This window comes from Epinephelus moara, chromosome 18, assembly GCF_006386435.1.
Source record: "Epinephelus moara isolate mb chromosome 18, YSFRI_EMoa_1.0, whole genome shotgun sequence".
NCBI lineage: Eukaryota > Metazoa > Chordata > Actinopteri > Perciformes > Serranidae > Epinephelus > Epinephelus moara.
Window position 1 is genome coordinate 36,155,410 of NC_065523.1, and position 24,296 is coordinate 36,179,705.

General features: G+C 42.1%; 1 protein-coding gene across 1 annotated transcript in view; it reads left to right on the forward strand.

Moving 5' to 3' along the window:
• usp43b (ubiquitin specific peptidase 43b) overlaps positions 1 to 24,296 on the forward strand; it is a 113,101-nt gene that overhangs the window by 39,368 nt on the left and 49,437 nt on the right. The window contains exons 3-4 of the mRNA XM_050070352.1: positions 4,370 to 4,473; positions 20,200 to 20,292. Coding sequence (XP_049926309.1) covers positions 4,370 to 4,473; positions 20,200 to 20,292 — 197 coding nt within the window. The remainder of the gene's footprint in view (positions 1 to 4,369; positions 4,474 to 20,199; positions 20,293 to 24,296) is intronic.

Sequence of the window (24,296 nt, forward strand, 5' to 3'; positions counted from 1 at the left end):
TGCTAATAACGTTAGCATGTTGTATTTGTGGGGAAAATGTGTCCAGATAAAGACAAGTGTTTGTCTGTGAATGCTGCGAGTTATAGTGAAGCCCATCCCACATGGAAATTCTGACCAATCAAGAGCAGCTTTCTCACACAAGTTATTTGATCTGGTCCTCTTGTAAATGCTGCCATGAGAACATGAACCAACTCTAGGCAATTATACAACTTTGGAACAAAATGAGTCCCCGATTCAGACCAAAGGAGACGACTCTAGGTCTGAAAGCAGCCTTAGAGATTGTCATTTCCATCCTCTTGGTCTTCGTCAAAGGTGACATCGAAAACCTCTTTCACAGTATATTTTTTACTGTCAATGCACTTGTTTTATGTCTTGTGACAGCTGTGCGCTCCTACCAATGCACAGCAGTGAGTGCAGATTTCTACTCAAGTGAGTCACCACGCTTCTGTTTCTATATCACGTGATCCCATGCACCGTAAACCGGCTCTGACTATCGTAAAGGCACTAATTCTAATATGACATACTGAATGTTATGGCTGAACCTGTAACAAGGAGATCAGCTCAGTCGAACCTGTCCTGGCTTTGTTTGGGAGAATATGACTAAGCGATAGGAAAACCTTGACATCCACGCAGAGAGGACAGAGTGGGGGGGGGGGGGGGGTGGAGGTTTGTCATTGTACGTGCCTGTTGAAGCACAGTGCAGCAGGAGGGTCAGGTTTCAGTCTTGCGCTCGGTCTTTGCAAAGCTCAAATGCTCTCAGAAGAATGGACGCAGGATTTGAAGTGGTGGTGAACTGTAAAGGACCCTCCTGTCTCTCTGTCTGTCTCTGTCCCACACCAATTCCTCAGACGCACGCACACACCCTCCGCTTCCCTCTCCCCTTTAGAAATTCTAAACCTCCTTTCAGCTCCGTTTTGTGAGCGGAGGTCATGGTCGAGCTGCCAGCCTGGGAACAGTGGCAGCCAGTATGGGAGCAGGAGCTGGAAATCACAGGAATAGTAAACAGAGTGTGTCAACAGAGAAGGACGGGAGAGCGCGTTTCCGTTTGGCACGACCAGCGCGGTGTAAAAGCACAGCTGAAATGATATGATGACTTAATGCATTCTCAAGTACCTGACTTTTACGCCAGGCTATTGTGGGGCTGATAGCGTGCCAGTCGGGAAAGGCTAACAAGGTGCTTGAATGCCACATGATGGCCTTTTAAGCAGAAGCACTTGGTGACTGAAAGAATGTTTTTCGGGACATTATCCTCGTCTGGTGAGGTGTGAAATGGAGTGAATACTGTACAGATATATCCTACCTGATACAGTGTGACAGGTCATTATAACACTTTTACATTTTAATCCTCTGCGCAGCCATTTCACTAATAAATGAAATAGTTTTACCTTATGGAAAATGTACTTCTTTGCTGTCATGCAGAGATTCAGGTGAGAAGATTGATACCACTCTCACTGTGTGTGTTTAATATGAAGCTACCACATGCAAACAGTTAGCTAGCAAACATAGGAGACTAGCCTGGCTCTGTCCACCACCAGGGCCTGAAGGGGATTTGGTTTGGGGACCCTCCTGTATCTGTATTTGTGACTGTTCAGGCAACTAAATTATCTGTACTCAGACTGGGCGGGGTTTAAACTTAAAGTGGGTGGGACTTAAACCAGAAATGGGTAGGAACTAACCGTACTAATCGTATTTGTAAAAAGTACATTATCTGTACATCAGAGTGTTCGGCTCAGCCTTAATGAGCATAGATATTTTTTTTGAGCAAATACAAACTTAAGATGAGGTTCAGTCGAGGTCTATTGTTGCAAGTAGCAGACTCACACAAGCTTGGGACGATGTAGCTAGGTTAACAGGTGCCTGAGCAAAACTACAACAGCGATTTGGCGATAACGTCACGCTCTTGCTGTGTCACTTGGAGTGTGAACTCAGCACTCGTTTCCACCGAGCAGTACAGTTCATTTCAGTTCAGTTCGGTACACTTTTTTTTCTGTTTCCACTGTGCAGTGGCGGTTCTAGGCCAGTTTCAATGGGGGGGCCAAGCTAGGGCCAGTCCTTTTGATACAGGGGCACATACAAGTAGGGTCAAATATCTAAGTTTGAACAATAAGATATATATGTACATATATATATGTATATCAGTGTTTCCCACAGGATTTTTGGAGACTACATCCAACCCTGTAGGGGGGTCCGGGGGCATGCTTCCCCGGGAGAAAATTTTGTATCTATTTGATTTAAAGACATCAATCTGGTGAATTCTGAGAGAGAAGTTATGATGGCAGAATATGCCTCGATTTCAACATATTTGTGCTTTTTATATGTGAAAAATGTTCTATTTTTACTGATAAAAACACTAGTGGTATGTTATGGTGAAGGGTTACACTTAAAATACGGCTAAGGATTAGTGGTTTAACATTTCAGTAATCAAAAGAAAAATGACTAACGTACTAATGGAGGGCTATTTTATTATTTTAAATCATGTGCAGACAAAATATTCTTTTAAAACTCTCTCACTCACAAACACAGTTACAGATACGCAAAACAATACAAAATACGCAATACGAAAAGAAAACAAAAGGTAAGACTTAAATTAATTACACACAAACAGACACAAATTACTGCTTTCCTCCCTCCCTCACGATTTGCAAGTATGGCACCCTGAATCAGAGCATTTAATTTTACGCGGCTTCGAAAAGAAGATTTCAAAAGCCCTCTGGTAGTTGAATGCCTCTGGGACAGGCCCATTTATGGCAACCCACTGGATCCATGGTGTGCGCGATCCGGCCGAGGCGCGGGTGCCGGAGCTAATAGCGGCCATTCAAGTCAATGTAAGCTGCTCCACCAGCCGCGGCCTAGAAGCGGCTCAGCGCTCCGCTCCACTAAAAACATGCGCCGGGTCTATTTCTGATGGACGCCGCGCGACGGCACGTCAATTTGCACAGACCAGATGAGTCAAACAGGAAGTCAGGTGCAGAAAAGACGAGAGTATCCGGTCAATTTTCACAATAAAACACCCATGAAAACTCCGGATCGTATTTCACATGGCTACATCAACATGGTGTGACATGTAACTACCATGAGCCAAATGAGAACGAGAAAGTTTTCAGAGCTTACTTCAATGGTGCTGTGTGTTGCCGTGCAGGTTAAGAGTTGTCTTAAATACAGCCACACAATTCTCTACTGATGTTTTCGGAGTCTGACCGGCAACTGGTTGAGACGATTAAGTTCCGTGTTCCACGTTGCCCCTCAGACTCTTCTGCAGGGGGGCCACAGGAGGGGCTGGACTCCGAATTACGGGGGCACTGGCCCCTGCTGGCACTCCCCTAAAACCGCCATTGCCACTGTGAAAAGTTGTGGATGGTACCAATGGAACCGTTCCTTACCGTCCCCACGTTTGGTCCCCCCTCTGTTGGGTTCTGAAAATGTGGGCGTGCAGCCTCGTTCTGTGGACGATAAACCAGGTGCAGACTGATAAAGGAGGAAATACAGTGAGTGACAACAACCCCGCCCACATTTACAGTAAGAGGACTGTTTGTGGTGGAAACACTAGGGTCTAGGTACCATGTCTGAAGGGTTACTGTTGGTTCCAAAGATACCATACTGAAAGTGTTTGGTGGAAACGGGGCTTTAGTTTGCTTATGCATCAGGGCGGCTCTGCCTACAAGCACCTTCCAGTCTTCTTTGTTTAATCATAAGAGTGGTTTTAATCTTCTCATCTAACTCTTGGTGAGAAAGCAAATAAGAATATTTTTCCAAAATGTTAAAATATTTCTTTGATTTGTCCATTTCACACACTGCATGTCTTCGCTAGTCAGAAACCATATAGACGACTCACATTTGTGCATCATTATTACCAAGTGTAAGTTATATTATTATATGTAAAACTTTATTTTATAAGGTGTAAAAGAAGTTTGTTGAGTTAGTTTTGTATCATTAATGCACAGCGTGGTTTGTGAGACGCCCCCTGTGCGTTCCATCCCACACATTTTCTTTGTGACCTTGCCTTTTTAGTGATCAGTCTCTGTTAGTTTTTATCTTTTCCTTCTCCTCTTCTTTTATCTTCATCCAAGGCCAGCTTCTCTCTGTTGTAGGTGAGCAGATGAAAGAGTAAAGACGGGGGCTTCCCAGGGGGGTTTATGTTTAGGTCAGTGCTTTACACCACTTTTGAATTTCACTTTATTGCCGAGGAAAAGCAAGAATGTGCTACAGCTGCATTCTGCGGGAGCCTCTGTGAGATTTCCAAATTTATTGTTGCACCGTCACTATATACAGTACGAGGCTCCTCCGGGCTGCGGCAGCCCTATGATGGATCTCTGAGGAATCTGAGAGTGTGACAGCGTTGTGTTTATGGGTGCCCTCTTCTGTGTTGCAGGGCCCCGGTGGAGCTGAGGAGGTGCTGTGTCCCGACCCGTCCCAGACCCAGCAGCCCAGAGTCCAGCACAGCTTCGTCCAGGAACATTTCCAGGCACAGTACAAGTGAGTCTCCTTTCTTAACATAAACACACACACACACACACACACACACACACACACACACAGCTGTCACAAATGTAATCGACAAATACATCCCCAACCAGTCAAAGGGCCTCTTGTGTCTGGGTGAGATTGTTCACTGATTCCATGAGGGGTTGATTAGTACTAATTTAAGAGAGCATGACGGGTCTGTCAAACTTTGAATTTCTCTGCATGTTGAAGCTGTGTGCATAGGGCTGTAGTACTCTGTGTATAAAGAGTTTGGAGAATGGTGTCACTGAAGCCAAAAACACCAGAGCAAAGATATTAAAAAGGATCAAACTGTCTTTGTCTGCTCTAATGTAAGCTGCAGATATTAGGGTGCCTGGCTAACTATTACCATGGACTGCCCATTGTTGTTCTGACGGCACATTATTCTGAAACCCCAACCGTCCAAAAAGTGTTCCACTGGACGAAAACCCCATTTGTCCGACAGCCATGTGTCCCGAAAACAAATGTGAACTGCTCCAAAGTGCTATTTCTTTGAAAATATGCTGCACACTATCTCAAACAGAAGCACCCCAGATTAACAAGTCAGAACCCTCTGATCTTTGAGGTCTGGTCACATGAAGGGTTCGGCATCGAGAAACAGAATCTTGGAATGACTATCGCCTTGTGGTTTTGACATCCCTCGTTATGAAGACATTAGAACACGTTGTCAAATCTGAACTTATACTCTGTACAGGACAAGCTGGAACCCCTCACAGTTTGCATATAAGGCATCTAGGGGAGCGGAGGACTTTTATCTAATTTTAATTTAATTTTAGCATCGTGTGTTGGCTCGTTGACTTTTTAACAAACAGGTCTCAGAGGGTTCAGGTTAAGAGGACACTGTCCAGCACCTGTTTTTCTTCTACTGGAGCCCCTCAGTTCTTTCTCCTCTTTTATTTTGTTTGTACACAAATGAAAGTCAGAGTAATCATGCATCAAGATTTGTCCTTAAGTATGCAGACGACTCTGTTATTGTAAGTCTTCTTCATGGATCAGAACACGATCATGGCCCGGTATTGGATGAATGTGATTAGTGTGACCAGTCTTTCCTCCAGATTAATGTGTCTAAGACCAGTGAGATGTTCATTGATGGCCCTGCCTTCCTGTTCCTTGTGTGATCAAGGGGGAGCTGGTGGCAGCAGTGCAGCAGTATAAGTATCTGGGCACTGTCTTAGATGAAAAGTTGAATTTTGGCGTGAACACTGACCGCATCTCTAGCCCCTTTTATACTGCCAGATTTTCAGCGAATGTTGGGCCGTTTTGCCGGCAAGCTGCAAGCGTTTAGACACACAGAGCCGGATTGGCGAGTTGATCCGAGGTGCCCAATTTTCCTCCTCGTAGGGTAGACATATTGGCGGAACCGTTTTTGGATTAAACAGACTGACGCGTCCTTCTGCAACGGGAGGAGCTGTTGATGACGCTGCACGTGCGAGCCACTGGCGGTGGATAAACAGGAAACAGCTGATAGCAGGAATTAGCGAGCAGCTAGTAGCAAGAGGGAAACACAAACCTGACAGACACTGTAAAGATGAGCAACTGGGGAGACAAGGAATTGCGCGCCCTCCTTGTCCTCGCAAACGAAGAGGCCATTAACCGTCAGATGACGGGGACGGTGAAGAACGGGCCGACTTACGAGAGAATCGCCGAAGGACTGACCAGCCGCGGCTTCCCTCCCACGTCACTGTTTACGTCACACACTGAGCTACACGTTTTGTTACTTGCTCACGCCCCCCATGCCCCGAAAAAGGCACATTCTGTATAAACAAAAGTAGGTAGGCGGCATTTTGCTGCACCCCCTGATTTTGTTTTTATACTGCCAATGCTGAAAAAAGACTGATTGGGCTTTCCTGCAAATTTGCACAACTCCTATCTAAAAAGGGCTTGTGAGAAGGCAAACCATCACCTGTTCTTTTTAAGGAAGCTAAGGAGTTTCGATGTAAATGGGACAATCAGGAAATTGTTCTATTCTGCTTTAGTAGAGTCCGTTCTTTCTTTAAACATTGTCTCAGACTCTCAACATCCTCTCCATGTTCAGCTAGAGTTTTGCCTCCCTAAATGCAGCACTAAGCGTTACAGATCGTCCTTTGTTACGTCTGCTATCACTTATCTTAACCAGCAGTGACCACTAATTGTCCATGATTTTCCCCCAACAGTGTGTGATACTGGATTCTGTGTGTTATTTATTGTACAGCCTGTTTTGCTCTACTTTTGACTGCTGTCTGTATCCCAAATTGCCCCCCTGGGGACATTAAAGTTTTACCTTACCTTACTCATGACCATAGGTGAGGGTTGGGACATAGATGGACCAGTAAATGGAAAGCTTTGCCTTCTGGTTCAGCTCCCTCTTCACCACAACGGTCCACTGTCCCACACAGTTTTGAGCGTGTGGTGTCTTATTTTTACTCTTATCTGTATAGGTATCAACATATTTGGTGTCATTAGGGTCGTGTGACTTTTGTTTGCTGTACAAAGCTCTACTGTTGTCAGGTGGTGTAAATGTCAAACTGCCATGCGATAGAAAGGTCACAGCTTGAACAGCCGCTGCAAACACATCTGTCTGAGAACAGTCCTGTGTTTTGTTATACACACACACACACACACACATACACACAGTGTAGCTGTGGAGAAGTGACTGAAATCTAATTGTATAACACCTGCGTAGACACACGTCCACACTTCACACAGCCCACCGTGCTTATGTGGTATTTCAGGCTTCATTGATCAGATTAAAATGTAATTGCGAGATACAGCTGATGTAATGGAGATGTCATTATGTCTTTTACACAGACGTCCTCAGAGACACGGATGCCTGGCGAGAAGCACAGTAAATCTGCACAGCCTCTGCAGTAATTACCAAGCAGGCAGGAGTAGAAATACTAAAAGGTCTGATGAAAAACTGCCCCACTGACCTACGCTATAACTGAATCCCTTTGGTGCAACTATTTATTCAGAGAGCTTACCTTTTTGTGCTGGGTGAAATACAGTAATTGGGGTTGTTAGCAGAACCACTGGTCAAGTGTTTCCACCATTATAACACCCTGTGAATTCGTCTGGTGTATTTTGGATCAGATTTTTTTTCTTTACTAAGCTGGTAACTGTTGGCAACATGTAATAGTAGTAAAAAAAAAAAAAAGCTTTTCATCCCACTCAACATTTCTGATGCAGCTGGATGTCCTCATGACTCCCATCCATCAGTCATCCAGGAGATGAAGAGGCAGTCGTTTTTTGCATGATATGTACATCTGTCAGCTGCGGCCCACTGGGAGCCGTTCACATGTCGAGTTTAACTGGCCGACTCATCTGTCTGCCATTTTCAAGCTAATTTCTAGTCTAAGAAAACATCAGGACGTTTGCAGAGTAGATTCGTTGTTGTCATCGTCATGTTTAAAATAAAATTACACTTTGGTCTACGGCTGACCCTGACTAAGAATTTTCCTAGTCGACCAACAGTCCTCATCAGGGTCCATCAGTGGACTAGTCTCCTGCATGTTTCTGATATGAATGTAATGATAAAATGATATATTTTGGTGGTTTGAGTTGAAGGTGTGAGAAAGAATAGTATCAGTAACATTGTTAACACTGTGCTACATTACAGAGAAATACAAAACCGTACTAATGAACCTTCATTAATATAGGCCTATATTTTATCTACAAGTGCACGTCACACACTGAGCGAGCCGCCTGTTAATGACGCTGTGGGCTAATGGGCATGTAGCTACTTCCATGTTTCAGATGATACGTCATGTTTGTAGTCGACCAATGAAGATGAGTTTACATATCACCTTGGGTTCGTCCTTCACCTTCTCAAAATGATCTCACACTTTGGATTTCCTGCCCGACATGTTATTAACTAGCCTGTGGAATAACTGCAGGTACCAGCCCTGGAAATTAGGGGCCGTGCACGTGTCTCGTCTTTAACTTCATTTAAAAAGTAGCTGCTAGCAGTTAGCATCTAACTCAAAGATGAACAGTGGCTGAAAATGTTTGCAAATTGGGAAAACAATGAGGTCCGGGAGCTCCCTACCGTCCAAGCAAAGGACGAGATCAGTGGGCATATAAAGGAGATGATAAATGATTGTTATTGCCATGTTAATGCCATTGTTATTGCTTACAAAGTGAAGGCAACACATATGTTATATGTCTGGAGGCTGATGCTGTAGTGTTACATATCATGCCCTTCACGCCTCTTTTGATTCCATGATACCGGCAGGCTGTCCATAATCACACACTGGAGTTTTGTGTAAAAATACAAAGGCAGCATGAACAAGAGACTTTGTTGTGGCACTATAGTGCGATCTCTGTGTAAAAAGGACTTCTGAGTTGTGACTGCTTAGCTCAGAAACTAGTTTGCCAGTTTCCGTAACGGTAACAAGTTAGTTAAACAAACTAATTTTAAATAAATATTTTCTGTCACTTCATAATCATCTTTGATAAGTAAGTTAACCATAAAGTATATCGGCTTCTTTGTATCAAACACAGCTTCCACTTTGGTGTCTTCATCACCCTGTCGACATGTATTTCGTACTTACCTCTCACACAGCCTATTGTTTATAGATGTTAATTCACCCATATTACACAAACTCTGTGAAAAAGTTTCACAGCACTGTACTGGGTCCAAAAACTGAGGAAACAATCCCACACAGTCCCAAAAGGAAAACTCACCGTCTTGCTCATCGTTTGGCTGTGACTCACACAAACCTACACCGTATGTGCGCTGCAGGTATAGCCAGTAAAAAGATATATTTCATGGCGGGGATGTCACAAGAACCAACACTTTGGTACCAAATTGATGCCAAAATTCTGAATATGCGGCAGTACTAATTTTTCTCACAATAGTTCCGAACCTGATGGGGCAGCATATACGCCTACAAGTGTTCTAGTCTGGCGTTAAATGCCAAAGGAAGAAGAACGCCTACCAGCACGAGAAACAACACCTGAAAGACAGCAGCAAGTGAAGCTACAGCTCCACCTTTCTTTCCTGAGGCCAGTATGTTTTGTTGATACTCTGCAATGGGAGAGCTGACGAGGCGCTGAGCGTCTGTTCTGCACTGAGCGCTGGGTGTTTAGCTTTCTTTTTTTTTTTAGCCACCAAGAGTTAAAAAATGTTCAACTTTTGATAAAACACTGCGCTTGTCACAGCCGTCCAATCACAGTGGAGGAGGAGAAGGACAAATAGCCTACGACAAGGACCAACCCTCACATCTTACATGTGTAAGTGCTGAACAACAACAAGGAAGGAGAAATGTGTTATAATACTCGAGGCTACATATTAATATATGTTTCCTTGCCCACAAAATTTCATGAACCCAGATAGACCAGTACTTTGAGTTTGAGGGGGATGATCTGGGATTAATATCATTTAAATTATTTATTAAGAGGCATGGCAGTGTCCCTGTGCTCGCTTGGAGGATGACCTGCAGCTTCTACCTTTGTCATACAACATCGTCCCATTTTAGCAACAACCTTCTTTTTTTAAAACTTTGAGCACAAAATTGTGTTTTTGTCAAAAAATATTGGGCAAACGTTTTGGCTTATGATTACTGTCAGGACATGTCTCAGAAAAGTACTAGTGATGGACAAAAATGCATGACCAAATCTTTCTGAGTGACTGTTTTTTTATGGATGCTTTCACACCTGCCTTGTTTGGTTCGGTTCAATCAAACTCAAGTTCATTTGCCCCCTCAGTGCGGTTCGTTGGGCAGGTGTGAACACAGCAATCACACTCAGGTGCGCACCAAAACAACCAGACTGAGACCTTCTTGAAGAGGTGGTCTCAGTCCGGTTCCAAAGGAACTCTGGTGCGGCTGGTTTGTGGTGAGAAGGTGTTCCGACCTGGATGTGAAGCAACTGCAGTCACATGACACATTGTTTGGGTTAAACATGAGCATGTTACAGTCCTGGAGGATTATTAATGTGCACCTCCTCCTGTACTGCCTTAATATGCACATTCAGCACATCCAATGCATCAAAACATTGTTTTCTAGTTGGAGCCGCGCCTCGTTTTCAAACTGTATGGTTTGACTAAAATGAACAATGACAGCAATATAGTCCACGATGAGCAGCGCTAAAATCAACCTGCGTAGTTGTCCCTCCATTGTGACATTAGAAAGTGTCACATTTATCTTGCAAGTGTACTCTTCTTCAACGTTTGCTTTACTTCCTGGATTTTTCCCACATGGAAATTCTGACCAATCAAGAGCAGCTTTCTCACACAAGGCATTTGATCTGGTCCTCTTGTAAATGCTGCCGTGAGAACACGAACCAACTCTAGGCAATTATACAACTTTGGAACAACATGAGTCCCTGATTCAGACCAAAGGAGACGACTCTAGGTCTGAGAGCAGCCTAAGTGTCCGATATGTGACGGGTCAGCCTGTCAAATATCTGATGCTCATGAATCGTCAGACTTTCCCCAGATTCCCAGGCATTTTGTGGGACGGGCAGCATGAGCTGTCAAAGGTGTATGTACTGTAACAGAGTGCCATGAAGAAACTGACACTATATATTGCAACATTTCCCACAAAAAGAAACAGATACTATGAAAAAAACAGTCCAAAATAACATAAAATATAAAATGCCAAAATACACTGGAGTGGGGCTCCAAACTGTAGAGGCCGCTCCCTCTTGGCTGCACCATCCTATCAGTTAGACTTAATGCGTTACTATCTTTCTTTCTCAGCCGTGTAGGTGCCAATCTCTAACCATTTCTTCCCTCACCCTCATCAGTCAGCTGTATCTCCTGTATCTGGCTCCTGATGTTAAAGTACATCACCATCTGGACTCCAAACCGCTGACCACGCTGACCGAGTGTCATGGTTTTAGGTCCAACACCAGAATCTGATCTATCTTTGATTAATACTAAAAGTAGTCCCTCCAGACTGAGCTGCTGATATCTTGTTTGTCGGTACCATCCTCCATCTGCCAATGCCTCTGAAAATTGGCAGCTGTGTGTGACTGCCAGTAATACATCTGTCAGAGCGCATCTCTTAATTGCTACCCTCACTGTCAAATGTTTCAGCTGTGACACCTTGGGTGTGTCTAGACAGGAAGCAGCAGTCTTTGCAGCCTGGCAGGCAGAATTTGTTCCTCTCACCCACTCAGATAGTGAGCTAGCCAGAGAGAGTGAGGTGCTACAGAGGGAATATATACATAACTGGGCTGGCTAAGCACAAACTTTACAGACAGACTTGAACTTATACAGTAAGTGTACAGTCTGAGTCTATTTTAACAAAGCAAAGAACCATGCATCACAAGGCTGCGAGGTTTTAAATGGAGATGAATGCTCTTCCGATGCATTATCACTGCTGGTACTGGACTTTGAACAAATACTTCCTGACTCCCGTCCCTCTCTTCTCCTGTGAGCTCCGAGGCCCCACCACTGCCTGTGTGACACTTCACAATGTAGTGTCCGATGTGATACAACATCCAGAGTTGACAGACCGGAGAATTATCCTTGTAATAGCAGGGTTTGTCACTGTGCAATCATCACGGCCATTATACGTGTTCAAACACGTTAAATCACTGTCCAGGCCGAGCCAAGAGTTATTTGATCTTAATTTATGTTATTTGTCGTCACATGCTGGAGCTGATCACAATCAGAACTGTCGTTTTCAGTACAGTATAAAACACGGCTCTCACCTCTGTTGTATAGATCTATTGCCCCCCGCCCCCTCTGATCAGGTAAGTAAATCTTAAATTAGATCAAAGACTGTGATCTGTGTCTATATGCGGGTGAGTCACAGGCTGCGGTCGCTGGAGACTGCAATGAAAATGTCTGTCTGTCAAGCTTTGTTCATTACAGTGAAGCCGAGTGACGGGCAGCCGAGCGTTTCAGATTACAGACGTGGTGCAGTTTCAGCGCGGCTCGTCTTACTGCGATGCCGCTTTCACTGAGAGACCCTCACATCTCCGAATCAGTCGGACTGCAGGACCTTTTGTTGTGATCGCAGCTCCTGATTGATTTGTTATGATCTGAAGGATTGGGTAACTGGTACTTACAGGCCCAGTAGTGTGACTCACCAGATGTAGACTGTGGCTATAAACCCAGCCATTCAAACTGGCATCCCCCTTCCTTTTCGCTATCTGCTTTTTACCATTTTCAAAATTACCTTTTCTACGGGAAAAAGCAACAACAACCTCTGAGCAAACTCTGAAAGTGTCAGGTTTTGACGAAGTTTGGATCATGCAAAAAGGCATGTCTGCTTTGTTCTTTCTGTGAATTGTTGTAAAGATCTACAACAAATAAAACAACTTCTGAACTCAGCTTGGAAAAGCCCAGAATCAGCCTCGCAGGACTCTCATGCTCGATGCTGATCCGTTTTCTGGCACAGCCAGTCGGAGTTAATTTGCCACATCTTTTTATCTTGGCAGCAGGCAGCTGACAGCATGTGCCAGTGATGTGCCGATCCGTTCCTCTTCACCCGAGCCTGTGTGATATCCAGCGACTCTAAAAATGTCATATATAACTCATTACTCTTTTCAAAAGTAATAATATTACTTTGCTTATTACTCCCTGCCGACAGTAATTCGTTACACTACTCGTTACATTACTTTTCCGTTACACCCCATAAAACTGGTAATTGCGTATCTCTCCAAAATTCAGATGTGTGCCTCTGTGTGAATATCAGGGGAAGCGTCAAGAGTCACTCGTGGAGCAACATTTCATCCACCACACATCCAACCACAAGCTTCATTACTTCTTTGTAGCTGCAGCTGTCGACGATTAAAATCCAGATTTGGTTGTTTAGCCAGTGTAGAGCGACAGCCAACCTCCGTGGCCAGTAAGGGCTCACATTTGGTGAGGTGTATTTCCTGGAGCGCTACGTTGTTGTGCTGTTGGTCGAAGTAGACCAGAGGTTTGAGGACGTGTTATAGAGTTTTAGTCCGACTACCTGCAGCAACAGTTTTCTTGTCATCTTTCCTCCAGACAAAATCAAAGTAATTTGAATATTTCTTGCTGCTAAGTTTCCAACTAGCTTGCTGCTTTGTGACGTGCCTGCTCAGCACTAAAATGGGTCTGCTGATGTGACTGTTGTATTTCAAGTCAGTAGTGATGTGATAACAAAAGTAATGTTGTAACGAGTTGTACTGACATTTCATTAGTAATTAGTTACACTACTCGTTACTGGAATAAATAATATTAAACACGTTACTGCCCAACACTGGTGATATCGCTGTAATAATGTTCTGTAAGAGACTCATACAGCCAGCAAATTGTCTGTGGTAGTAACCATAGATTATATAAAATGATGGACGTGGTTACCGTGACATCACCCATTGGTTTGTGGACTCCTGTTTTGAAGCCTGGAGTTCGGCATTTCGTCCGTGCTGGATTTTTGGTGCCCGAGGTGACCATATCTGGACGAGAAGCTGGAGCTGTGATAGATCGAGGGGTGGATCTGGCTATCGGCAGACAGCCTGTCACTCAAAGTGGCCCCGCCCTTAATTATGTGCATCTTTAGTTGTAAAATGTAAATTGGTGAATAATATTAACCCTTTTACAACCTGAGCAAATTGGTTTGATTTCTTTCAAAAACATGGGAAGAAGGCAATGAGCAACAAAAGACAAAATGACCCCCCAAAAATTGACAAAATTAAAAAAAAGAAAATAGGTTAGAAATAAAAACAAACAAATTTACAAACAATAAAAAATATAATAATTCTGTACTATAATTTTAGATAATAATGATAATTATAATGTTTCCCTGGCTTTTTTCTTTTTTAGATAGTTTTACTCAATGTATGAGTTCACAACATGAATCCATCAACACACCTTAGATATCAATATGACAACTTTGACCATCACTTTAGTTTTTATTTGACATACCCTTTTAGTAATGAGTGGATCGTCAAGCGTTTTAATACATATATATTTATATATAAATTTTGAGAAAAAGAAAAGCACTGTGGAGCATCGTTCCTGTGGGCTCCAGCAACACTAAACCCCTGAGCTTGCCTGAGAAGGACTAAATGCACAAAGCTGCTATTTTTAAATATCCCATGGAGAGAGACTCTCACTGCAGCCTGTTCTATTTTGTTCTGAAAATGTGGGCGTGCAGCCTCGTTCTGTGGACGATAAACCAGGTGCAGACTGATAAAGGAGGAAATACAGCGAGTGCTGGACGGAGCAGTGAGTGACAACAACCCCGCCCACATTTAACCCTTCGAAACCTGAGCAAATTGGCTTGATTTCTTTTAAAAACATGGGAATAAGGCAATGAGCAACGAAAGAGGAAATGACCAAAAAGAATTAGTAAGACATTGGTAAAAAGAGAAAATTAAAAACAAGAAAATTAGTAAAGAAAGAAACAAAGAAATGACCTGGAAAGAATGCTCAAAAATTATAATGGTCCTGCAATATAATTTTAAAATGTAATAATAATAATAATAATAATTATAAACTTAGTTTTTCCCTAGCTTTTTTCTTTTTTTCCCCCAATTTAAAAAAAACGTTTTTCTAAATATATGAACTTTTTTTTGCAATTTGTGGGACATTTCTTTCATTTATTGCCTTTTTTCCCATGTTTTGAAAGAAACTGCACCAATTTGCTCAGGGTTCAAAGGGTTAAGAGGACTGTCTGTGGTGGAAACACTAGGGTCTAGGTACCATGTCTGAAGGGTTACTGTTGGTTCCAAAGGTACTACAGTATATATATATACAGTATACCAAAAGTGTTTGGTGGAAATGGGGCTCAAGAGCACTGTCGCTGCATCCTGCCGCTGATGACGATTGTGATTGGTTTAAAGAAATTCAAACAATCAAGAGCAGAATGATAATAAGCACTACCAGACCTTCTTCTAGTGCTGACACAGCACTGTGGAGATAGCTCTGGCTACACGAGCCCACAGGCCCGTCAATGGGTCTGTTTATGATGTGTACATTATAATTTCAATTAGTGAATTATGAGGCTCACATTAAGGTTTATGCCTTTTCCATTTCAGAGCATTAATGTGGTGAATAAACTAGCGTTCATCCCCCAACAGAGGATAGCTGCCAGGCTTAGTGAGAAGCATTAGCTGCCAGTCTATTTAATTTGAACCTATTGAGACTTTTTTGTTTTTTTAATTGCCTCTCTTAGGAAAGAAAATCAATTAGATAAAGATACCTGCGTTACTCTGGAAACTCCAAAGCTCTAGCAGTGTGTGTGGCAAAGCAGAGTCTCTTCAGCATGGCTGCATCCCAGATGGGGGGGTGGGGTGGGGTGTTGGGGGGGGTACATACCTCTCAACCTCTGCACGCTTCCTCCATTAGAGCATCACCAGAATATCACCTCTTCCTTTGCTCCTTTTCTCTTTTTAAGTGTTTTAGAGCAGTGTGGGGCACATCTATGTTTTAGTGGAGGCTGAGTGTGATTTGTATGCATGGAGTGCAGTTACCCTCACTGTTTCCTGGCGAGAATAAGACATCCGTAGGGCAGCCATTCTGCTCTGCCAAGAGGGAGAGATCCACTAAGAGCCAGTGTCAGCTGGGCTTGCTTGAATAGAGCTTTATTCACTCCTCCCTTTCCTCCCCCGCCGGGTCTGTCAGGTGCCTTGCTATAAGGAAAACACGTTTGAACAGTTCATCTATGACTTAATTTCCCATGGTAGGATGTCATGTGAAAGCTGTGAAAGTTCAACACACATAAGCTTGGGGAGTGATGAGAATCAGGCATGGTTTATGACATCAGAAAGCAATTTGGCATTTGAAATGAATCAATTAATTTCCTTGATTTAATGTTAATATCGTCCCTATGTGTTCATCAGGGTGTAGAAAACATGATTTTACTTTATGAGAGATTTAAGTCTCCCACAGTGCTCACACTCTGTGTGCTTTATTGCTGCCGGGTTATGTTTCACACAAGTCTATTATCGACTTATGTGCAGCACGGTGCTTTCCATACACTGTCACAAACCTGTCATTGATAAAGTTATTTCACCGCACATAGTTGCAGATTTATTTCCATCATACCGATAATAAAAGAATGAAATGAAAAAGTAGTTCAGAATAATGACACGAGCACTGTACACTGTAATTACAGCACGAAAATGAAGATATGCCTATAAATCTGTTTATCCAAGTTTGGTTATATAGTATTAAAGGAGCAGTGTGTAAGATTCAGGGGCATTTAGTGGTGAGGATTGCAGATTTCAACCAGCTGAAACTTCTCCAAATTAGAATTTCCTCAGTGTTCATCGTTCAGGAGGTTTTTACCAGGAGCAGAACTCAGAGGTCTCTTCTTCTCCAAAACAAACAGACCAGGTGATTTAAATGGGTAAAAAAACAGAAAAAGCAGTTTCACATCACAAATCAGTGTTTTTCTGATGCTGTTAGGCATGTCGGAGCAGGCTGTTAGCCTAGCATCTGCTAATGTGTGCTCAACGTTTTTCTCTGATAACTTAATATCTAGATGTTTAGAGGGTTTTATTTACCCGGAGCAGAATCATTCGCAGAAGTCACCTCCTCTACAAGACGAACTGATCAGGTGATTTAAACCGGTAAAAACACAGAATAAAGCTGTTTCACTTTTAAAAATCAATGTTTTTTTGATGGCATTCATTGCAAGAGGCTTCTTGCCATGGTGGCCAGCTTGAAAATGTGAAAACACGAAAATGTGTATGGTCCTATCTAGAGCCAGAGTTTGGTTTGTCCATTCTGGGCTACTGTAGAAACATGGCGGTGCAGCATCACTGTTTCCATAGACAAGGACCCGCTCCCTACGTAGACTTAAACGGCTCTTTTTAAGGTAACAAAAACACAATTGTTCTTATTATCAGGTGATTATACACTGAGGAACAAATATCTATTATACTATGTTATATTTCTGCCAATATATCCCCCTAAATCCTACACACTGGACTCTTAAAGTCCACTGTAGTGTCAGATTTTGATGCTAGCAGAAAAGCTAGTGCCATTTCCTTTATTTCCCTGCTTTTATTAGTTATAACTTTTCAAATTCACTACGGATATGTTTTACCTGAGCAGACATGCTCCCTTTCAGCAGCACCATCCTTCACGTTTATAGACCTGTAAAATATGAACAGTCTTTTAATAAGACTGAGAAGTTGCCCTTTTGCGCACAGGAGTGTCTGAGATAGAGGGCATTTAATCTTTTTTTATTCCCCCCTTTTTTTTTGCATTAAATATTTTTTCCTGTTGGTTTGTAAATGACATTTACGAGTTTGCATGCACAGGTTGCCTCCACACACTCTTGTTGTCACTCCTAGATATAAATGTGGAAAACATCCACTGAAGATTGGACGAGCCTAGGAGGACAGACTCATCAGTTACTGACAGGGTTTAGATCAGTGTTTCCTAGTGTTTTTTGTCTGATGTATCCTCCGTCAGGTGGAGTCAAGTACACCATCATCCAAACCACTGGTCATGTACCAAATAGTTCATTTGATATTATTTGAAACTGGAAGTTATGTATTTAACACTTTTAACTATATAAAAATAGAAAGTGTTGCAATTTTCCAAACAATTTAACCGTCAGTATTTTGGACAATTTTCAATTAGTACTACTCGTGGCAGAAGACGTTTCAATCAGTAGTTTTAGCTTACATTAACTGTTTCAATTGTACATCCATTGGCCTATTCTTAGCTACCTGTTAAAATTGCTCAGCAATAACTTCTAGCTAACTGTTTCAACTGCTAATCCATTAGCCAACTCTTAACTTTCCACTGTTTATATATTTGCTAACTCTTAGCTGAACTGAGCTAATTATTTTCACTGTTAATTCATAACTTTTAGCGAACTACTTTAACTGTTTATCCATCAGCCTATTTTTAGCTATTTCAATTGCTTGTTACTTTTAGCTAACTATTACAAAGAAGTAACTGTTTTTATTCATTAGCAACCTCTGAGCTAACTGTTTCCACTGTTTATATTAGCTAAATCTTAGCTAACTGTTTCAGCTGTTTATATATTGGTTACCTCTTAGCTGTTTAACTGTTCATCCGTACTCTTAGTTTTTATCCATTACTTTAAAAAAAAAACTATTTAACTGCTTATTATCATTTTTAGGTATCTACGTCACTGTTATCCATTACCTTTAGCTAACAGTTTCATCTGTTCATCTATTACTTCCAGCTAAACTATTGCAACTGTTAATTTTTAGGTATTTTGAAGTTTACCCATTACTTTTAACGAATTATTTTAACTGTTTATCCACAGCCTACTTTAGGCTAATTCTTTTAACTGTTTTCCATTACTTTTAGTTAACTACTTAATTAGTTAGCCTACTTTTAGCTACTTTAACTACTCATCCATTAGCCTACTTTTAGCTTACAATTTCAACTGCTTATTACTTTAAGCTATCTTTTAATCCATTACTTTTAGTTAACTATTTCAACTGTTTGTCTATTAGCCAACTTTTAGCTAAATATTTAAACTACTTTGTCATTTGCCTACTTTTAACTATTTCAACTACTCATCCATTAGCCTACTTTTAGCTAACAATTTCAACTGCTTATTACTTTTAACTATCTGTTAATCCCTTACTTTTAGTTAACTATTTCAACTCTTTTTTTCCTTAGCCTACTCTTAGCTAATTGTTTCGAATATTTAGCCATTATTTTTACGTGTTTCAAGTGCTTTATTATTTCTTTTAGCTAGTTATTTTAACTGCATTTTCACTAACATTACTTTGACCTATTTCACCAGTTTTTCCACTATTTTAAGCTAACTATTTAAACTGTTTCCACTCTTTTAGCCAGTGTTAACTTCAACAATTTATCCATCACTTTTGGCTAACTTTACTGTTTAAACCTGTTGCCCTTATTTGGGAATCACTGGTTTAGATGAAGATGACATGTAGAGTGCTTTATTTTAATTTCGGTTTTAATGCTATTTGTTTTTATTTGTCTGACTGGTTGATATCGAATCCACCTGTGTAAAGTAGTTTTGGTCTGCACACACTGCTGCTGCTAATTCAAGTAACCAAAGCACCTATTTAAGATTAATTTAATTATTGTGTATTTACAGAAAGTCTTATCCAGGAAATCCTGCACAGATTAACTCTAAATACTGGACAAAAGATTTAATTTAATTGCAGGACAGTTTACAGAATCACTTCCAGCAATCAGTCCATTAACTTCAGCGGGCTCTCTGACTCATTGTTCAGACAATTAGCTAACCTGAATAAGTTCCTCCTGTGAAACTGAGTGGGATTCATTAAAAGAGTCATGAACAAAAGGGACTGAATGGAAAACTGTTGGAACAGGAAAAACCCTGCTGTACACATCTGGACATTTCCTTTTTAGTGATCTGTGCCCTATTAGGATGCAGAGGAGGAGAGGCCATCACTTAGGAAAGCTCCCTACGTTTCTCTACTCGGGATCCCGTAATGGCATCACGTAAGTGTTAGTAGCACTGGTGAGAGTGATGCAACAAGATGGAAACCGCTTCTGCTGGTTCCCCTTTATAGCCCCCATCACCCCTGGGGGTTTCTTTTACTACTTAGCCCCTACCCCCTCCTCACTCCAACTCCTTGTCTCTCTCATTCTCACCAGTTACATCACTCATCTTTTCCGTTCTCACAATCAGATCAAGAGTTTCTGTATGGAACACCATGTTCATTTTGACCGTGTTGTGAGCTTCTGTAACAAGATTAAGCCATCCCCTCTCCTGCCAGACTTAATCAGGAGGACTTCGAGATTAGTTTGGAGGTCGTTGGTTTTGTCAAGGCTAATGTAACTGTGTACTTTCTCTCCCTCAGATCTTCACTGACGTGCCCCCACTGTATGAAACAGAGCAACACCTTTGACCCCTTCCTCTGCATCTCACTGCCCATTCCTCTTCGACAGACCAGGTGAGCACTGCTGATTTTAATGCAGACTCGGGTCAATAGGAGTTTGGCCTGTGTGTGGTCTCAAAAACAATATTAACATACAGTATATCTATCAGTGTTTTCTGTGATGGTGATAAAGCCATGCAGTTAAACTTAAAGGAATAGTTTCACATTTTATTCCCCTTCTTCCCGGGAGTCAGATGAGAGGATTGATACCACCCTCACATCTGTCTGCTAAACGTACATCATGTAATTTTTTGCCACTAGAGGTCTCTCAGTCAAAACAATGGTCCTTTTTACATAGAGATTGTGCTATTAGGCCGCTACAAAGTCCCTTCTTTATGCTGCCTTTGCATTTTTACACAGAACCAAACGACGGCAGCATCATTCTGCTCCAGTGTGTGATTTTGTCAGCATGCTGGCATGGACGGCCTCTAGTGTGACATAGAACACACGTGTCATCAGCAATTCTAAACATTAAAAATGCCATAACATGGCAATAGAAGTCATTTACCATACCTGTTATATGGCGGCTGATCTCGTCCTCTGCTCAGAGAGTAAGGAGCTCCCGGACCTCATTGTTTTCCCAATTTGTGGACATTTTTGGCCATTGTTCTCCTTCTGAGAGTTAGCTGCTAACTACTATCACAGCGGTAGGTTGCACTATTAACACATCGTCGAAACGTCACACCTATGCCACCCATGTTCCTTTTATACAGACATTGTTTCAGCGCTGTTTCTACCACCGGTGCCGCCCAAGGGCTAGACAAATCTGTCCCCCCCATATCGCAATTTTATACGGAACGGCGGGACTGCATGACGGCATGACAATTCTGCCTTGAATTGCCTTTTTCTCTAATAATTTAACATCCAGATGTTCTTGAGTTTTTTACCTGTAGTCAGATTGTTCACAGAGGTCTTCACCTCTCTAAAACAAACGGGCCTACTGATAGAAAACAGTAAAAACACTGAATAAAGTAGCTGCATGACGCCACTGACAGGCGACGGTGACCAGATAACACGAACCATGTCCATGACAGATTTAGTCAGTTTAAACAGTGTTGGAACTTTTGAGATAATCTAAGTACACAACTCTAACCAAATTTTTAGACGTTTTAATGTATAGAAGTTACATATTATATCTTAACATGTCAATGCTACAGCCAGCAGCTAGTTAACTTAGCTTAGCACAAAGACTGGAAATGGGGGGAAACAGCTAGCCTGACTCTGCACCCTGCCAGAAAAACAGTCATCCTCATAACACCCTGTGAAACTGAGATATCTCATTTTTACTCTTTGCCTTTTTTGCAGGTTAAACAATCATATAATGATGTTAAGTAGTGAGTTTAAACGGTGCTAGTAGGTGGATTTTGTTACTTTTGGACAGAGCTGTATTCATTTTTCCAACCTAATGCTGAGCTGGCTGCTGATTCACATTTACTGTACAGTATTAAAACAGTATCATCTAATTCTCTGTAAGAAATAAAAGCTATTTCTTTACGCTTGAGGCATTAAAAAAAAGGGGTACAATAAGAAATCCTACTGGACAACACCCAGCTTTGTTCATGCACTACATACAGTAGGAACACAAGTAATTGTGGAGCCGGCGGGCTGGTATCAGAGAGGAAAAGCTTGTGGAAAACCCTCTTAACATTGAGGAACAATGTCTTATTCAACTTTACATCACAACACCCACTCAGCCTCCACGTCAGGTCAACGAGGGTCAGGCTGTTCAGGAAATCCTGACATTTACAAGGAGGGAGACCCCATTCACTCTTTTTTCAGCCGGTACCTCAAACACACACACAACAAAGTCCTTGTGAAAACTTTTGGCCTTTTGTTTCAAATACTGGATTCACTTAAATACTCACAACATGCTTACAGAACGTGTTTGTGGTCTTTATTGTTTTTTTTTTTTTTGTGTTTCAGAAACTTAATTCAGACACTCTGTCTCCTACAACTTGCCTCCTCTCCTCTCCTCTCCTCTCCTCTCCTCTCCTCTCCTCTTCCATAGAGGCTTGGCTGTTAAAATTATGGCGCTCTCACATCCATACTGACACACAGTCCGACAGGCCTAAACAAAACTTAATTCAACATTAACCATTTACCAATTCAACAGTTTAGAACTATTCATCCTGTTTACAATCACTGTGGAGGCTAGAGCCTTTTCCGGTGTCCATCAGGCAAGACCCGGGTCGACCTAATGCTAAAGGAAAAGTTTGACCTTAAGGGGAAATACACTTAATCGCTGTCAGGGGAGAGTAAATGGGCGTGCCGAATAAACACCATGAAAATGCAAAATGCTCCCTTGTGAATACTTCACATCAAAACTATTTATAACTGTAGTGATGCGAATGTGTGACAGTCATTGTTGTGACATTTGAGATGTGGCGTCTGTTTCACACATTGCTTGATGTCTTCATTCATGGTGCAGGAGCCAAAAAAATTTACCTTGCAAATTAATCACACACAAAAACATCCTCGGTGTGTAAAGGCCTTTAGCTGAGATGATTGATGTCACTCTCATATCTGTACGTTTGTTATAAATCTACAGTCTGCAGCCTGTTAGCATAGCTTAGCTTAGCACAAAGACTGGAAATGGGAGTTGGCTCCGTCTGACAGTAACAATTTTGCTCCCAGCATGTCTTAAGTTCACTAACTGTGAGCTTTATTTGTCCAAGAAGTTACTGCTCCCAGCCAGATATGTTCAGTGACTAATGAAAAGGCACTGCTTGCAGTCTTTGTCTGTGTGCTGAAGGTCGTTCTTTTCTACGCCCGATGGTGATATGTGTGTAAATGTTCAGGTTTTCCAGGTGGCCCTTAATTTGTTTACACCACACGTTGAAAATAACTGGATTCAGGATGTAACAGGATGTCAGTTTAACATAACTTTTTCGTTGTTTGAGCATTGAAGTCTATGTCATATTAACATTACATCACAAGATTTTTAAAAAATGTCATTAAACTATTAAAATGTACTGTGGCGAATTTAGGTGTCTCTATCGCAAGAATAAGGCCTGCACCAGGAAGTGTTCTTTGATTCACCACAGCACAACATTTTTGTTAGACATGCTAATAGTGCTTAAAATCAATTGTAAATGTAACAGGAAGTCAGTGCAGGGCAGCTCAGACCGGCCTGATGTGCTCTCTCCTCTTGGTTCTGGTTCATAGCCGAGCTGCAGAGTTTTGAATGAGCTTAAGTCTCTCTGTGGTGTTATTGTCTCATTGTCTCATGGTGTGCCGGGAAACTCCACCCATTTAGCCCCAACACGCCACCATATGTTAAGTGCACAATGACAGTGTTGTTTATTTGCCTCAAACTAAGTAAGTGAATCTGCTTCATAAATTTAAGTCAGATTAACTCAAAACTTTAAAAATTGTTGACTTAACATAAAAATATCATGTCAAGCTCACAAGGGATGAGTTTTTGTGTCAAGTCATCATAAAGTTTTAATGTCATTTTGTAAAACTGGGGCATTTGTGTTAGACTTAAGGTGCGGACACACCAAACCGACATCAAAGAACTAGTGGCGACGAAAGCCAACTGTTGCGTCGTCTACGTCGCCTCACGTCGCCCTGTGTCAGTTGCATTTGAACACACGACACAGACTACATCCGACGGCCAAGTGGCACGTACATTCTGCGCCTGCGTGAGAGAGAGCGGAGTGAGAGAGTGGTACATCCTGTCAGCCGAGGGGTTTCCTATCTGTGCAGCCGAGCACCGCAGCACCTCCACGGACTATTACATCCAGACGGTCCCGGTGTTTCCTCCGCAGGCTCCACTTCACTCAGCTGCCCGATAAACCCGCTGCTTCTTCCCACTTTAACCTGAATAACAAACCAGGGCTCGGTGCTCCGGTTGGATCCAAACGGAGAGCCGGGGCTAGCTCAGAGACTAGCGGAGGCTAACTGGCTGTGCTTCCCTCCGGTCATGCTGCGGCTAACGCTCCGCTAGCCGCTCCCAGCTAGCTCCGGTTTGTTATTCAGGTTAAAGTGTGAAGAAGCAGCGGGTCTGTGGGGCAGCT